At 43.4% G+C, this 18,662-nt stretch overlaps 1 protein-coding gene across 15 annotated transcripts in view; it reads right to left on the minus strand.

The window, feature by feature from the left end:
• kif1b (kinesin family member 1B) overlaps positions 1 to 18,662 on the minus strand; it is a 231,679-nt gene that overhangs the window by 112,636 nt on the left and 100,381 nt on the right. For 9 of the 15 annotated variants that reach the window (XM_072477876.1, XM_072477878.1, XM_072477875.1 and 6 more), the window contains 3 exons: positions 17,933 to 18,144; positions 6,249 to 6,328; positions 5,115 to 5,190 (listed from right to left, as the gene is read on the minus strand). In XM_072477876.1, the coding sequence (XP_072333977.1) occupies positions 5,115 to 5,190; positions 6,249 to 6,328; positions 17,933 to 18,144 (368 nt within the window). The remainder of the gene's footprint in view (positions 1 to 5,114; positions 5,191 to 6,248; positions 6,329 to 17,932; positions 18,145 to 18,662) is intronic. The other 6 variants (XM_072477887.1, XM_072477882.1, XM_072477886.1 and 3 more) reach the window with 1 other exon arrangement.

The raw sequence follows: 18,662 nt of genomic DNA on the forward strand, positions 1-18,662 counted from the left end.
TCTCTGTGGATTAACTGGAGAACTATGATCAACCTCTAGTTTACATATGCCAATGATCCACATGTAGCTTCAACACAGAAGTGTGTCGTATAGTCTGCATGCAATTAGGATCCACAATATCAATTTTTAATCATTTCCATCAGTTAATCAGGAAATATGTATTGCATGATGCACATCGCCATTTACAGAATATTTATACGTAAAACCCATTTCATTTAAAAAAAATATTTTTTCCTTCATTATGTATACAGGTTTACGCAGAAGCCACATTCTTATCCACCCACAAAAGTGTCAGCGTAACCATGAGAACGGACTTAGGAGTAGGTGTGCATACATCTCCGACAATGTGTATTGCATTGAACGGGAATGACTCCATTAGAAAGACCACTTACTTACACCTCCGTAACACTGCCCGATTCAGTCTCTGCGTCAGCCTAGCCTCACCCTTGCCTCCCCCAACTCCAGACTTGACTACTTTAATGCTCTCCAGGTCAGACTCCCAACATCCATGATCAAAAGCTTTGCTGTCCATATCCTAATCCTGACCAAGCCCTTTCAACCCCCCCCCCCCCCCCCCCCCCCCACCACCACCACCACCCCATTGCCCATCAGCGCTCACTGACCAACACTGGGTGCCAGTTAAGCAAAGCTTCGGTTTTTAAATTCTCATCCTCGTTTTCAAATCCTTTGCAGTGGCCCTCTCACCCCTCACTATCTCTGTATTCTCCTCCTGCAAACAGCTTTCCAAAATAGCTGCACTCATCTCCAATTCTGGCTTCCTGATTGTGACTGATCCAATTGCCAATTGTGATTGATCCACCATGGATGGCCGTGCCTGCAACTGCTTAGCTGGAATCCCCATCCTAAACTTTTCTCTCCTCTTTTATGATACTCCTTAAAGCCAACCTAACATTGCAGCGGCACGGTGGCGCAGTGGTTAGCACTGCTGCCTCACGGCACCGAGGACCCAGGCTCGATCCCGGCCCTGGTTCACTGTCAGTGTGGAGTTTGCACATTCTCCCTGTGTCTGTGTGGGTCTAACCCCCACAACCCAAAGATGTGCAGGATAGGTGGGTTGGCCACTCTCTTCTTTAACAGTGATAAACAGAATAGCTGCATTCAGGTGTGAAGATTAAGATTTCTCAGTTCATTCAACTGCTTGGCAACATCTAAGACTCTCTTCGGATTCTTTTTTTAAAAATAAATATTTTATTGAAAATTTTTGGTCAACCAACACAGTACATTGTGCATCCTTTACACAATATTATAACACAAATAACAATGACCTATTTTATAAACAAAAAATGAATAAATAATAAATAACAAAAATGAAAACTAACCCTAATTGGCAACTGCCTTGTCACAAGTAACACTCTCCAAAAATATAATTTAACAGTCCAATATATAATTATCTGTAGCAACGACCTATACATATTATACAGTATATATTAACAACCCTGAGAGTCCTTCTGGTTCCTCCTTCCCTCACCCCCCCGCATTCTTTTTATTAATGGCAGTGGAAACCCAAAACTCTCACTCATTCACAACACAAATTGAGCTGTGATCCAAAATCTTTGATGCCCATGTAGTTGGTGGAAAACCACAGGGGCTCAAGGCAGGGAATTCAACAACAGGGGCAATGGATAACATAACTGGGCAAACATTACATTGAAAACCAAGGAGCAATTATTGACTCATTTGTCACTGCCGACTTATCAAAAGACAGCAGGGGAAGAGAACACAAACGGTGTGGCCTTCGACTGAGCTTACGAACTCAGGAAAATATTTCGAAGAGAGGCATTATCACGATGAAAGTTTTACCACTTCAGTCTCAAGCTCATGAACCTAATCTGAGAAACCAACCTTTTTAGGAGTAAACATTTCATCTGATTCAAAGAAGTCAGATGATGTCTGGTTGTAAATCTGAACAGGAGGCAATGGTTAAAAAAAACAGGAACAAAATTTAAAGGTGAAGAACACGACAATGACAAACGAATAATTAAACAGCTTTACACTGGTGTGCACATAAATGGCTTAAGTACTTGTACTGTCTTTATACTCGACAGATTAATCGTAACAAATATGCCTACTGCTATTTTTATAATTCCACACCAATTAACTTCACAAGAGTAAAGATTTAAAAAGTGTGGACAATGTTATTCCCTAATATTTGATGAAACGGTTAAAATATCCTGCACAACTTACCCACCTAAAGTTTAGGCATGCTAAAAGTCACTAGAATGAAGATTATTAATAGCAGATTTATAATAATCTTTATTATTGTCACAAGTAGGCTTACATTAACACAGCAGTGAAGTTACTGTGAAAATCCCCTAGTCGCCACATTCCGGCACCTGTTCGGATACACTGAAGGAGAATTCAGAATGTCCAATTCACCTAACAAGCACGTCTTTCTGGACTTGTGGGAGGAAACCGGAGCAGCCGGAGGAAACGCACGCAGACACAGGGAGAACGTGCAGACTCTGCACAGGCAGTGACCCAAGCTGGGAATCGAACCCGGGACCCTGGCGCTGTGATGCAACAGTGCTACCGTGCCGCCCAGACCCCAAGGCACTCTCACTGTGTGAAGATATTTATATTGCACATTTGAATTTGAAAAAATTCAGAATTGAAAAAACAACCCTGCAATTTCTGCCAATCTTTCTCACATCACATTTTTAAAGGCCTGTTTAATTCAATAGCTTCTGTATAACCATTTAATTTGTACAGTGACACTCAAATCTCAAATGTTCAAATTGTTTGTACATTTTGGGTTAGTTTTACTCAAAGTAATTCAGTCTTGCACCAAGACCACAGTCAGTTACTATGGAAATACCAATGAAGTGTTAATTTCAGTAAATAATCTAACCTAAAAGAACAGGTGAAACCCAAACCAAATGAAACACAACTACCCTGGGTGTTTATGAAGGTATCTGATGGGGCAGCACGGTGGCACAGTGGGTTAGCGCTGCTGCCTCATGGCGCCGAGGTCCCAGGTTTGATCCCGGCTCTGGGACATTTTCCCTGTGCAGTTTGCACATTCTCCCTGTGTTTGCGTGGGTTTCGCCCCCACAACTCAAAGATGTGCAGGCGAGGTGGATTGGCCACACTAAATTGCCCCTTAATTGGAAAAAATGAATTGGGTACTCTAAAAAAAATTTTATAAAAATAATGAAGGTATCTGACAAGCAAGACAACAAGATCTTTCCAATAAACTTTGGAATGATCCTTGAGGGATGGCGACGGGAGTAGAAGGTCGCACACAAGATAGCTCTCTTTGTTTTTTTGGACTTTCAAATCTAGTTCCTGGGGATTTGGTTATCAAGACTGGCCCGTCATATGGGATAAGGAATTAGTCGGCGAAAGTATGTTTTAGTGGCAAGAAGGTGACAGGTGGTAATCCTTCGACAAAGTCAGAAAGCCTGCGGAGCACAGCAGGAGGAACGGCCTTGGGCGTGGCTGCTCAAATCATCGTGGAAACGCTAACTGGGGTGATGGCGCAGGAGTTTGAGAAGCAGCTTGCGAGGCATTTTGGTGAGCAGGGCAGGGTGATAATGGAAATCCTTAGGCAGTCAATTGAGGCACTTGGCGTGTTTCGGGAGCTAGAGAAAGAGCTTGGAGGCGGTGAAGGAGCACAGAGAGGCGCTGAAAGTTGTGGAGGCGGCATGGTGATCGGGTCACCTCGTTGGAAGCAGAGGTGCTGGTGGAGGAGGACAGGAACAAGACTGAGGACAAATGTGGGTGACTAGGAGAACAGGTCGAGGAGAGAGAATCTCAGAATTGGATCGGCCCCAGTGATTACTCCGGCGGGAACCTCGGACGAATGAGCCGCTGTGGGCGGGGGTTGTTGGGATTCCAGGAGACGGTGCAGGTTCTGCAAGGGGCCAAAGTGAATCGAGGCTGGAGGTGGGAAGGGAGCATCATCCGGATACACCAGGACGTCGGAGCGGAGTGGAGTCAGGTTTGGGGTGGAATGGTGTACCTGGCGAGGCTGAGGGGGACTTTTCTGTCGGAAGATTATTTTTGCCAATACGTTGGAGGAGGCGGAGGCTTTTGTCAAGGAGCATGGACTTGGATTTGATTAAATAGATTTGATTGAATCGATTTGATTGGGACTTTAATGGGGACGGTTGGGAGGGGTTGGTTTGAGATGTGTTTCAGTTTGTATCTTTTGTATGTTTAGGGACTGAGGTGGCTATGGTTGACGTCGTGAGCTTACCTGTTTGTTTTAGGGAGTGTGGGGAGGGAGAGAGAGAAAGAAGAGAGAGGTTGGGGGGTAGAGATCTGAGGGGGACCGGAACGCTTTTCTTTTCCTGCATTAGGGGCGGGGTTGGTGGCTGACTTGGGTGGGTCCTGGCCCTGGACCTATCGGAGATGGTGACCTTAGTCTATCATTAGGTACTGGTCACAGTCAACGGTTCGGGGGTTGGGGGGCAGAAGGGGGATTTGTAAATGTTATTTTGTTTGTACGTATATGTTATTTTGTGTTTTACAAAGTGGAAACTTCAAGAAATCATTTTTATTTAAAAAAAGAGAATATTTTGCAGCGTTACTAACCGATTTCCTGTGCGGAATCTGTTCTGCTGTTGTGCAAAGCGAGGACACATTAATGCAACAGATAATTTCAAAATAGCCTTCAGTTTGGATTGGACGTAACAAGTAATTTGAGCTTTTAAAATGCCACAGAATATTTTTCGTCGCATTCTCTTCCAAGATGGAAAACAAAACAAGAGGATGTGCCAAATCTGGCCATTTTCGGCTCATTGCAGTTGGGTTTAGGAACACAGTTGTTCACAGGTAACACTATGATATCCTGCACGATTTTTTTCACAAGTTTAGTTCTGGCCAGTACACACCAGTGCAGGTCTTAAACACAAAAGGCACAACGGTAGTACGAACAATAGAAGAAATGTAACGATTGCAAATAGATGAGTGACAGAGAGACCAAAGCTGTGAGTGCTACAAAAAAAATAAGCTTTAGGAAAAGCTGAAAAGCAAATAGTTACACAGGGAAGTAGACAATGCAACTAAACAAAGCAATCATGTGATTAACTTTTCGATAGCCGTGCCAGCTTTTTGTTTCATATAAAGACTCTTTTACACAAGGGATCTACCTTTTTCGGAGAGAATACTCCCAAAGTGCCTCCGTCCTCTCGTATAGCAACTCCCATTTCAGCCAGGAGGGCTTCCCTAGAATTAGAGAAGGGTTGTTCCAGTCAGCTACTAATGAACGGTTTCAGCTCAGCTTAACAAACAGCCCCGATTATGGTGTCACAACAAATGAGAACGATCTGCGCACTGAATGAAAACAACCAGGGAGCTTTTCAAAACAGAGAAAGCTTTCGAGGATCCACAGAAAGAGCAACTTCACCTTCAGGCAGAGAATTCAACATGCTCAGATGTGCAAACGGTGTTTTATAACCCCAGCAGCTGCATTTGGCACATGAAACAAAAGACTGGATAATAAAGTGGGGATTTCAGAAGCAATAATCAAGATAACTGGACCGATGTCTAGGTCAAACACAATGGCGCTGAAATTGAATGAAATCTGCTTGCACAGGACGTAGCAACATGGGAATTAGGAGCAGAAGTCGGCAATTCAGCCCCTCGAATCTGTTCCACCATTCAACCAAATCATGGCTGATCTCTTTGTGGTCTCAAATCCACCTGCTCCCCATATCCCTTTAACCAGTTATATAAAACCAGAAATACATCCATCTCCTGCTTGAAACCATTTAATAACTCAGATTCCACCGCACTATGGGGCAGCGAGCGCCACAAATACACCACCCTCTGCGAGAAGTAGTTCCTCCTCGTCTCAGTTCCAAATCTACCGCCTCTCAAACTAGATGTGTGATCTCTCGTTCCAGAGAACAAATTATCAAAGCCAAATTATGTTTTTACGCACCTCAGATGTACATATTTAAAAACATTTATTTTGAAACTTTAACGGATTATAAACTTAACATCCGCCAGAGGAATTACTTTTTTATTTTTGCGTCTCCCAAAATGCACAGGAGACAGACTATGGTGAAAGCACTTTTTTTTTTTGTTAAAATCAAACAGTTATTATGAAAATAGAACAAACACTGGCACAACCTGACCCAGAGTTTTAAAACCACAACAGAATATCATAGGTTCCGTATTTGTGGAAGACAAGTAGTTGAATTCAACATATCCAACAGGATTTTAACATCTTTTTTGCAGAGTAGCTTCGAAGTAAAAGTTGAGTAAAGGAAGGCCCTGACCTCTCCATCCTAATTGCTTCAGTTTTCCGAAGCTTCTCCTCCCACGTCTCATTCAGTTCAGCGATGATCTTTTCTGATTCCTGCAGATAGAAAGTGGTGTTTAAAACTCAAGCCATGAAACAGTCACGTCTCTTTCCCCAGGTTTTGTTAAGCAGCAATAGACCCAATCTGTCACAGAAGATCCAAAAGCATTTGAGGAATCTCCTTGCAGGTGAATGCCACTGATTCACACTTTCGGCAAGTGAAATGTACAAATTAAATTGTGTCGAATTTACTCAAAATTTCCTCGTCACAATCTTTAAAAAAAAAAAATTTATGCTTATTGGTTGTACATTGTAAACTAGTAATGGGCACTGCCCAATATTAACAATCGCGTAGTAGTAACTTCCTATATCTTATGCTGAAGATGGGCATCTTTTCACTGCAATATTAAACTGGACTGAATCTGCTGTCAAAGGTGGAATGGAAGCTTTGTTTAAAAGACATTCTCGTGTCTGCATGGGTCTCACCCCCACAACCCAAAGATGTGCAGAGTAGGTGAACTGGCCACACTTGCCCCTTAATTGGGAAAAAATAATTGGGTACTTGTAAAAAAAAATTTTAAATAATAAAATAAACATGTTGTTTGGAAAACCTGATCTGGGTTTCATAATGCAAACCGCCAAGGGAAAACGTAAATATGAGAGAAGACTTTAAAGCTTTTTTTTTTTTTGAGTGTGGAGCCTGGAATTTCTCACGTGACAATCATCTGAGAGGGGGAGACATCCACAAACATTCACTTGGGGTTCAGACAGGAGAGTGTATTTGTCCACAGTCATCCTGTGTGCTTAAAAGGGACTGTGTGTTAATGAGACCATTGTAGACTAAGATGTACTTTGTAATCAGTGTTAATCTTAAAACCGGGTTGGTAATTGTTAAGCTGAGGGGGAAGGCATAGTATCATAATTCAGTTTTTTTCATGTTTAATAAAGACGTTTTGCCTTGTTAAAACTATTTTGGAGTTTGGTGACTCTGGTCCTCCAGGGTTTCCAAGAGCCAGTGCAGACCCGATGGGCTGAATGGCCTCCTTCTGCACTGTAAATTCTATGATCTAACGTGCAAACTCCGCACAGACATCCAAGATCCTGAGGTATCTTGACAGGTTGGATGCCGAGAGAAAATCAAGAGCTAGCGGCCACTTTAAAAATAAAGGGTCTTCCATTTAAGACAGAGGTGTGATGACATTTTTTTTCCCTCGGAGAATAGTGAGTCTTTGGAGCTCTTCCTCAAAAGACAGTGGAAGCAGAGTACTTCAATATTTCAAAAGCAGAGGTAAATAGGTTCTTGATAAGCACGGGGGTGAAAGGACATGGGGGGTAGACGGGAATGTGGAGTTGAGGCTACAATGCGACAAACCCGGATGGAGCAGGCTAGAGGGGCCGAATGGCCTATCCCTGCTCTTTATTTGTATATTCGTAAGTGCCTTGGGGCACCCATTAAAAGCATTATATAATTGCAAGTTTTTCTTTCTCGAAAGGAGATGGTCATGGTAAATTAGTTTGTGAGCTTTCGAAAAATCCAGGTGATAGAAAATCCTTTCAGGCAAGGTTGGCCATCCCGAACAGAAATACTTCATAGAGAGAGGAAAGCCCTCTTGGCTACAGTTCTTCACTGTCAAAAGATAAAGCTGCCCATCTTTCTCATCTTGAAGCGAACATGGGCAGAAGCTTTGGCTGTACGACCTGATGACCTGTAACTCTTTCAGGAAGGAAGCTCCAATCTTAGATTGGCATTCCACCCACGAGCAAAAAAGATTTTATCCAAGTAAGCAATTACATGAACTGCCTTAACCGCCATAAATTGCAACGTACAAAAACCCAATCAGTTGAATCAAAGATTAGACACAAAGGTACCCTTAAGTGACCACAGTGCCACGTATTCCCAACAGGTTCTGCTGCAGCCTTAAGCTTAGCCCAGAGGTAAATGGACCTTGTGGTTTAGTTCTTCTACCATTTCAAACAAAATAATTGGTTACCTAGTCTCCAAATTGTCATGCTGTAAATGGGCAGTGCTTATTCCAGCAAGGTGCAGTTCTCAATGCAATGAACATATACTTGTTACTTTGATCTTAAACTAGCAAGTAGGAGGGAATGGATGAACATCTTGGGGAACAGGAAGAATAATGGTCAAGAAGCAAAGCAGCAGGTTAGCACGTGGGGAGGAGGGTTCAACTGCAGGGGAAATTATGAAAAAGGTTAAAGGGAAGAAAAACTCAGGAGATGTTATCAATGGAGGTGCGACGATTCAAAAAAGGTTAAAAAAACTACCATAAGGGCACTTTACCTGAATGTTCGTAGCATTCGAAACAAGATAAATGAGTTGACGGCACAAATCATTGCGAATCAGTATGATTTAGTGGACATTACGGAGACATGGTCGCAGGGTCACAACTGGGAGTTAAATATCCAGGGGTACCGGACTATTCGGAAGGGCAGACAGGAAGATAAGGGAGGTTGTGCAGCTCTGATATTTAAGTGAGAGATTATATAGATTCTATGGAGAAAGATGTAGAATCCATTTGTGTGGAAATTAGAAATAGTAAGGAGAAAAGGTTGCTAATAGGAGTAGTCTATAGGCCACCAAATTATATCATGATCGGGCGGGCAATAAATAAAGAAATAACTGATGCATGTAAAAATGGTACGGCAATTATCACGGGGGATTTTAATCTACATGTCGATTGGTCAAACCCAGTCGGTCAAGGCAGCCTTGAGGAAGGGTTCATAGAATATAACCACGATAGTTTCCTTGAACACTATGTAATGGAACCTACAAGGGAGCAAGCTATCCTAGATCTGGTCCTGTGTAATGAGACAGGAATAATTAATGATCTCATAGTTAGGGATCCTCTCGGAAGGAGCGATCACAGTTGAATTTAAAATACAGATGGGAGGGTGAGAAGGTAAAATCCGATACCAGCGTCTTGTGCTTAAACAAAGGAGACTACAATGGGATGAGGGAGGAGTTGGCTTGGGTAGATTGGGAGAAAAGACTTTGTGGTGGGACAATTCAGGAACAGTGGAGGACTTTCAAAAGCGATTTTTCAGTGCTCAGGAAAAGTATATACCAGTGAAAAGGAAGGACTGTAGGAAAAGGGATAATCAGCCGTGGGTATCTAAGGAAATAAAGGAGTGTATCAAATTGAAAGAAAATGGATACGAAGTGGCAAAGATTAATGGAAAACTAGAGGATCGGGAAATCTTTAACTGTCAACAGAAAGCCACAAAAAAGCTATAAAGAAAAGTAAGATAGATTATGAGAGTAAACCAGCTCAGGATATTAAAACAGATAGCAAAGGTTTCTACAAATATATAAAATGAAAAAGAGTAGCTCAGGCAAACATTGGTCCTTTAGAGGAGGAGAAGGGGGATTTAATAATGGGAAATGAGGAAATGGCCAAGGCATTGAACGGGTATTTTGTGTCAGTCTTCACAGTGGAAGACACGAGTAACATGCCAATATTTGACAGCAAGGAGGCTGTCAGGCAAGGACCTAAAAAAAATCATCATCACTAAGGAGGTAGCGTTGGGCAAGCCAATGGGGCTAACAGTAGACAAATCTCCTGGCTCTATGGAAGCATCCCAGGGTACTAAAAGAAGTGGCGGGGAAAATAGCAAATGCACTCGTAATAATTTATCAAAATTCACTGGACTCCGGGGCGGTTCCAGCAGATTGGAAAACAGCAAATGTGACGCCACTGTTTAAAAAAAAGGAGGCAGATGAAAGGTGGGCAACTACAGACCGGTTAGCTTAACCTCTGTCATGGGGAAAATGCTTGAATCTATCAAAGAAGAAATAGCGAGACATCTGGATAGAAATTGTCGCATTGGGCATCACAGCATGGGTTCTTGAAAGGCAGGTCATGGTTAACTAATTTATTGGAATTCTGTGAGGACACTACAATGTGGACAATGGGGAGCTGGTGGATGTGGTGTATCTGGATTTCAGAAGGCATTCAAGCAGGTGCCACACAAAAGGCTGCTGCATAAGACAAAGGTGCACAGTGTTACGGGTGATGTATTAGCATAGATGGTATTGGTTAAATAGCAGAAAGCAAAGAGTGGAGATAAGGGGGTGTTTTTCTGGTTGGTGATCAGTGGCTAGAGGTGTGCCTCAGGGATCAGTGTTGGGTCCGCAATTGTTCACAATTTACATATCAATTTAGAGTTGGGGAGCAAGCGCAATGAGTCAAAGTTTGCGGATGACACCAAGATGAGTGGTAGAGGAAAGTGTGCAGAAGGCACTGAAAATCTATAGAGGAATATAGATAGTGGGCAAGTGTCTGGCAGATGGAGTTCAATGTTAGTATTTTGGGGTCATTCATTTTGCGAGGAATAACAGCAAAATGGACTATTATTTAAAATAAAAGGACCTGGGTATCCTTGTGCATGAATCACAAAAGTTTGGTTTGCAGGTGCAGCAGGTAATTAGGAAGGCAAATGGAATTTTGTCCTTCATTGCTAGAGGGATGGAGTTTAAAAGTAGGGAGGTTATGTTGCAGCTGTATAGGATGCTGGTAAGGCCACACCTGGATTACGGTGTACAGTTATGTTCTCCTTACTTGAGAAAGGCACTGGAGGGGATGCAGGGGAGATTCACTCGGTTGATTCCAGAGTTGAGAGGATTGGCTTTTGAGGAGAACACAAGTAGACTGGGACTATACTCATTGGAATTTAGATGAGAGGGGCGTGGTAAGATCTTATAGAAACATAAAAAATTATGAAGGGATTAGTTAAGGTTGAAGCAGGAAGATGGTTTCCACTGGCGGGTGAAACTAGAATTAGGGGACATAACCTCAAAATAAGGTGAGCAGATTTAGGACTGAGTTGAAGAGGAACTTCTTCACCCAAAGGGTTGTGAATCTGTGGAATTCCCTGCCCAGTGAAGCAGTTGAGGCTCCCTTGTTAAATGTTTTTAAGGCAAATATAGATAGGTTTTTGAACAGTAAAGGAATTAAGGGTTATGGTGAGTGGGTGGGTAAGTGGAGCTGAGTCCACAAGATCAACCCGTACCAGCCTCCCCGAACAGGCGCTGGAATGTGGCGACTAGGGGCTTTTCACAGTAACTTCATTGAAGCCTACTCGTGACAAGAAGCGATTTTCATTATTAAGATCAGCCATGATCTTATTGAATGGAGGAGCCGGGCCAGGTGGCCTTTTCCTAGCCAATATAATGTAAATATATTTTAGAAATTCAAATGTGCCCTAACAAAACACTTAAGTACTCGAGGTTATGGAAGGAGTGATGGGGAAAAGACAAAAATAAAATTCCAAATATACATAGTTTCAGATGGTATAATGCAGTAAACACATAGCATTTTGTGAGGAAAAATTATTAAAACAGTGGGAAACGGGAACAGATATTTGGGTCATGGTGGGTGGGTGGGGTGTGATGACAAAGGGGTCACAGCCGCTGGCAATGAGAAAGATCACCATAGGATTTTACAAAACTGGGGAGAAGAAAAGCAAGACGGAGGGGAACTCCAGTAGGTAAGGAGTTCCAGAGGAAGGTAAACCCGGCAGCAGAGCAGAGCTCACAGGGCAACAATAACAATAATCTTTTTATTGTCACAAGTAGGCTTACATTAACACTGCAATGAAGTTACTGTGAAAATCCCCTCGTCGCCACATTCCGGCACCTGTTCGGGTACACTGAAGGAGAATTCAGAATGTCCAATTCACCTAACAAGCCCATCTTTCAGGACTTGTGGGATGAAACCGGAGCGCCCGGAGGAGACCCAAGCAGACACAGGGAGAACGCGCAGACTCCGCACTGACCAAGCCGGGAATCGAACCTGGGAGCCTGGTACTGTGGAGCAACAGTGCTAACCACTGTACTACCGTGCAGCCGACTTGGGGGGCAAAGTGCACTTGCATTGAGGATGTGAGCAAGGCAAGATTGGGACTTTTGTGGGGGTGTGGGGGGGGGGGTGCGATTCAGGCCACGGCATCTTAAAAGGAAGCAGAGTCCTACAGCACGGAAAAGGCCCTTCGCGTCTGCGGCGGTCAAAAACAACCACCGCGCTATTCTCATCCCATTCAAAATATCCAAGGTCTAATGGAGAGCTGATTAGAGGGGGGTGGGGGAGCAAACATTAAAAATGTTCAACAACAATGACTATGGGCATAGAACAGGGAAGTGGGGCTGACTGGATTACTCTACAAGAGAGCTGGCATGGGTTCGATGGGCTGAATGGCTTCCTCCGTGCTGTAATTACTTCATGACTTGAGGTGCCAAAGATGTGGACTGCGAATATTCGGGTTATCAGCAGCTCTGGCAGTGCAGGCTGGTCCTAAAATGGCTTCCATGTTATTGTCAGATTATTTAAGCACACTGCGTTTAAACGTTACAGAAAGATGTGTCTGAATCATTGTATATCAGCTTCTCCCTTCCCACACTGTGCACTCAAAACAATTCTATGCCTGTTACGTTTGACCCAACTTAGTTACCGATTGTAATGGCGTATTGCTTACAAGGAACTCATTATGTCCACGTTTTATAATCTGACTTCACTTGCATAAACATGAGAAATTTAAATTTAGTGCATCACACATATCTGCAAAAACGACCCATGACAAGAGACCATTCAATCATCAATCTATTCTTTTTTATGCAAGTGGGCTTGCAACTCATCAATTTGCAAACATAGTCTCCCTCTAATTTTTAATTACATCTACCTTGAAATGTTATTTTCATCTTCCAGTGAAATGACATCATGCAGTGACAGGACCACTGTCAAGGGACTAGAAGACATGTTCTCTCTGGTTGCTGTAGTAACCATTATCAGAACACTACACTTCCCATTGATGTGCAAAGCACTTTGGTAATCTAATATTTGTCAGTGGGGGAGGGCCAGGAGTGAAAGAAAAAGACCAAAGAAGATATCAGCTCCAAAACACAGAGCGCTCGACTCACAAAACAATCGCATTCTTTCTTCTGGAAAAATGCCACAGTAAAACCACTTTCAAAGAGGCAGTGAAAGCATTAGCAATGGTCCACTGGCACAGAACAGTGTGACGTTTGTGATCAGGAGCCTGTGAGCGAGTCTGTGCTAGGAAGAATATTTTACAGCTGGACAAAAACACTTACGAAACTAAGATGCAGCACACTGCAAGCAAAGGGGTAAGCACAGGGGTTTCACACTGCCCCAGGGCAGCACGGTAGCACAGGGGTTAGCACAGTCGCTTCACAGCTCCAGGGTCCCAGGTTCTATTCCCCGCTTGGGCGACTGTGCGGAGTCTACACATTCTCCCCGTGTCTGCGTGGGTTTCCTCCGGGTACTCCGGTTTCCTCCCACAGTCCAAAGACATGCAGGTTAGGTGGATTGGCTGTGCTAAATTGCCCTTAGTGTCAGAAAAGGTTAGGTGGGGTTATGGGGATAGGGTGGAGGAGTGGGCTTAGGTAGGGTGCCCTTTCCAAGGGCCATTGCAGAATCGATGTGCCGAATGGCCTCCTTCTGCTCTGTAAATTCTATGAAATCTATGAAATGCTTCGCTATGGGTCCTGGGCAGACTAGCCATCATAAGTTGTTACCCAGTAGGACAGCAGACACACACACGTGTGTGTGCACGCGTACACGCAGACACACAATTGTTGTTATGTAAACAAACGTCTCACCCAATCTGCCCCATTGTAGACTGCATGAATAGCGAGTCAAATGTTCAATTTTGTTTTGGTAGCATTGCTCGAAGAATAAATGTTGGTCGGAATAATTGAGAGAACGTGCCCAATTTTCTCAAAATTGTACCACAGGATCTTTTAAACCCCTCTGAATAAGCAGAGAGGACCCAAGCTTGGTGACTCATCAAAAGGATGGCACTTCCAACACCGCTGTTCGCACTACAAGGTTAAGCCATTGTCATAACCGTACTAGAAAGAATGTGGTTAACAACTCGAGATTTCACAAATGCAGTGTGTATTCAGCTATTAAAAGCATGTTTCTTCGATGTGATTCCAGCGTCCAGCAGTGAGCACACAAGGAGAGAACAAAATGATAAATGTGCGCACAGCGATTTATTGGCTAGCAGCTCTGATCTAATCTGAAGGTCACATTGAGGTTTCAAAGAACCGTCAACTCTCTCAGGGGTAAGGATAGTGACTGCCCAGTGACATCGGTCAGGTACTCTTCATTAGAGGCAACTATGAGTTATGAGTCCTTTTTACATTAATGGCGAGCCAATGAAAAATACCGCTGCAATTTATTTCACAGAATTCCTTTTCAGTTAAGTAGTCCCTTGTCAGGTCATTTGGTTCAGAAGTATGACAGCTCCCGGATTAGTTTCTCTTGCAGCATTTCCTATGCTACAATTTACTGCTGTATTGCTTAGTTACTATTCTATGCTCGACTCATATTGTGCAGCACACTCAAGTGACTTCTACCAGACAACTTCCAGCACCTCTTGGTGTTTGAACCTGCTACTGGGCAACAAGTACAAAGATGAACCTTCCTTCATTGCAGTGAATTGTTTCGGCCTTACTGTGCACCTCTCTCTACACGCTCAAAATCCTATCTACTATACTGAGGGGCACTGGCAAAAAGCAATATAGTTTGCTCCATTCAAAATCTTTGGCTATATTCCTTTTCAGGCGACCGACCTCAGGATTGATTTGGTATGTTCTTCCAGATTTCAAACATCGGTGGAACATTGGTTTGCTTCAAAATTCTACACAACCTCCCTCAATGGTAACTGGAGTCATCTTCGGCAAAGTGTGAAATGTATGATGTGTCCCCCCCCCACAGACAGTCCTAGTAACAACTGGTCCAAATACAACCTTCGTTGTGCTCACATAAATCAGACAGCAACACATAATTTTTCTCCAACTGGTTTCACAAGCTCTATTCTGCTAAATGCACAGATCACGTTTCAGAATTTATGCCAATGTATTTTTGCTGTCTACTTTTAACAAAATAAGCCCTGCACAAACAAATATCAAATTGTTAATTCCTGATAGTTCTTTAATGTTAAGTAGCTCAGTATTCCCCTTCCCCACTTGCAGAACACTCGCATCAATAATCACTGAAACCAATTTGCCTCTCCCTGTTTATAACAAACCTCACTGATGTTAGCCATGTGCATTCTGCAGTCCTTCATATCAACAAAATGAAATTAAATGAAAATTGCTTATTGTCACAAGTCGGCTTCAAATGAAGTTACTGTGAAAAGCCCCTAGTTGCCACATTCCGGCACCTGTTCGGGGAGGCTGGTACGGGAATCGAACCATGCTGCTGGCCTGCCTTGGTCTGCTTTCAAAGCCAGCAAAGGCTTTGATAACTTCAGAATTCTGCCAATTTTCCAGCCAGATCCTCTCATTCCAATGCATCCCCTTCTTTTTGTTTCACACATAAAATACAGGGGGGGAAGAGAGACCACCCAGCTCTCGAGCCTGCTCCACCGTTCAACAAGTTCATGGCTGATCTTCATAAAATCATAGAATTTATAGTGCAGTGCAGAAGGCAATTCGGCCCATCGAGTCTGCACCAGCCCTTGGAAAGAGCGGCCTACTTAAACCCACACCTCCATCCTATCCCCGTAACCCAGTAACCCCACTTAACCTTTTTGGACACTAAGGGGCAATTTATCACAGCCAATCCACCTAACATGCACATCTTTGGGTTGTGGGGGTGAAACCCACGCAGACACAGGGAGAATGTACAAACCCCACGCGGACAGTGACCCAGAGCCGGGATTCGAACCCAGGTCCTCAGTGCTGTGAGGCTGCAGTGCTAACCACAGCGCCACGTGCCCCCCTACCTTGAACATCTTCAACGTCTGAGCATCTGCAGCACCTCTGGGGTAGAGAACATAGAAGATTCATAACCCTCAAAGGAGAAGCATCTCAACTCAGTCCCAAATGACTGACTGGATATAGACTGAGACGGAACCCTATTCGTGCCCCTCTAGCCAAGGAAAACAGCCTCAGCTTTGACTCATCTTTGTCCATCTAATGGTTCCCTGTAGCCACAAAGTGCACTTTCTCCAGCATCAGACACAGTGTTGTACAATGGAGCACCAAGCCAGCTGAAATAAACCATCCGTACTGCGATATTTATGGACGCAAGTTAACATTGTGGCTTGCTGTCCAATGTGGTCTGTGCGCCCCCGTTGTGGAAAAAAGAGAGCTAACTGAAAAAAAACATAAGAAATAGGAGCGGGAAGATCCCATTCAGCCCTTCAAGCTCGCTTTGCCATTCAGAGAGATATTGGCTGATCTTCTATTTTAACAACATTTTTCCTCATATCTTGATTTATTTGTTGGAAATATTTTTATTAAAACTTTTAAACAATTTTAGTACAAAACCTACAAAAATCACAGAACAATTAAACAGTAAGAATTCCCCCACCCCCACCCCCCAATCCCCCTTCCCTTACAAAAGTAAAACTAGTTACTAAGTCGTCCCCTCCCCCTACCCTTGATGTTTTTAAGATACAGAAATCTATCGGTCTCAGTCTTGAATAGCCTCAATGGCGGAGCCTCCACAACTCTCTGGTTGCGGAGATTTCCAAAGATTCACCACTCTCGAGTAAAGAAACTCCTCCTCACCTCGGTCCTAACTGGCCTAACTCTTATTCTGAGATCATGTCCGCTGCTTCCCTCCAGCCGGAGAACTTCAAGAACTTTAGTGCAGTAAGTTATAGACGCAGAAAGCCAGCAATTACCAAATCTACAACAAGAAGTCTTACAACACCAGGTTAAAGTCCAACAGGTTTGTTTTGATGTCACTAGCTACAATATCAGAGGATGCTCACACCAGAGGCAGGACACCCAACCCGCTGTGTCTATGCTGGCTCTCCAAGAGCAACTTACACACACATAGACACACACAAACGCAAATCATCTACTGCTCTGAGCACTGTTGAGAAATCAACTTTCTCCTTTTCCCACAGCCAAGTTAGTTGGCGCAATCCTGACTAGAGTCAGTGCCATCTCCACGATTGGCTTGTGTCTCAAAGGTTTTCCAATGGCAGGCAATCCAAATGACAAACAAATACACATTTGCGCCCAATGATCACGGTTTAAACACCTTTCTCAGAATGAAGTTTGCAAAATGATGCACCGGGGTAACAATGGAAAGGTGTGGGTTATCAGACCACACCTGAGTAACGTGAGCAGTTCCGGGGAGCACACATTGGGAAGGATGAATTGGCTTTTGGGAGGGGGGGTTCCCACAAAGGTTTGCTTGAGTGATATCTGGACCCCAAAGATTTAGATTAAGAAGTGATTATGCAAACGGAGGTTGTATACCCTGGAATCTAATAGGTGAAGGGGTGATTCGATTGAAATATTCAAAAGATTAAGGGAAAAAGATAGGGTAGATTCTTATCAAAGACAGTGAGGGATGTGGGACAAAGGTGTGTAATATACAGTTATGTCACAGAGTAGTCACAATCTCAATAAATAGTGAGCAGATCAAGGGGCTAAATACCTGCTCCGATGAAAACTGTTAAAACATGAAAAGTGTTCAAATGTAGCGAGCTTCGCATCAAAATTGCACATTATAGCTTTGTGTGTCCAAACCCCAACATAAAAATGCTTTTCATCCCCAACTAACATAAATCAAAATCTAGACTGGATGCAATTTTGGCAGTATTTCGATTCAAATAGCAAGGTTAAGGCACAATAATGTTTAGTAAAGCACAACATACCTTTAAGCGTTCAATGGCCTCTTCACCACCTGGTGTCGACATTATTCTCTCTTGCAGGCTGCTCACGGACTGAATGCCCGCCTGGTTGTTCAGCAAAGTGGAGGATGGGGAAGCTGTCAGTGAACCCACGGGTGCTGTGGAGAAATGGCCAGGCCTTTGATTTCCTGAAGCTAGTTTGTACTTATGCTTACTGTTCTGTATCTCTTTCAAATCTGAGTAAGAGGAGGAGCGGACCGAGGGGAAAAGGGGGGAATAAAAAGAGAAAGAGAGAGAGGAAAGGAAAGACGTAAGACACACGAGACAGGGTTACGGAATGGGCATGCACACTGGATGGTAGTTCTAAAACAGTACTTTCTGGTTTTGACAAGAGCAATAGTAAACAGAAGAAACAAGAATCATGGGTATATGTGTATATGTGCATGGCAATAAATACAGAAGTTGCAACGTCCTTGAGCAAATTCAAACTATAGGAATTTTGGATGCACTAGTGATAAGACACAACTGCCAACACGTGCAAAGTTTATACATAACACAGCTCAAATTTGTAGGCCTACATCAGAACCACCAGCTGTAGTGATACACTGTTCAATCCAATTCTCTGACATCTTGAAACTATTCTCCAGGGGTCGGCACGGTGGCGCAGTGGTTAGCGCTGCTGCCTCACGGCACCGAGGACCCAGGTCACTGTCTGTGTGGAGTTTGCACATTCTCCCAGTGTCTGCGTGGGTCT

Source organism: Scyliorhinus torazame, chromosome 16, assembly GCF_047496885.1.
Source record: "Scyliorhinus torazame isolate Kashiwa2021f chromosome 16, sScyTor2.1, whole genome shotgun sequence".
Lineage (NCBI taxonomy): Eukaryota > Metazoa > Chordata > Chondrichthyes > Carcharhiniformes > Scyliorhinidae > Scyliorhinus > Scyliorhinus torazame.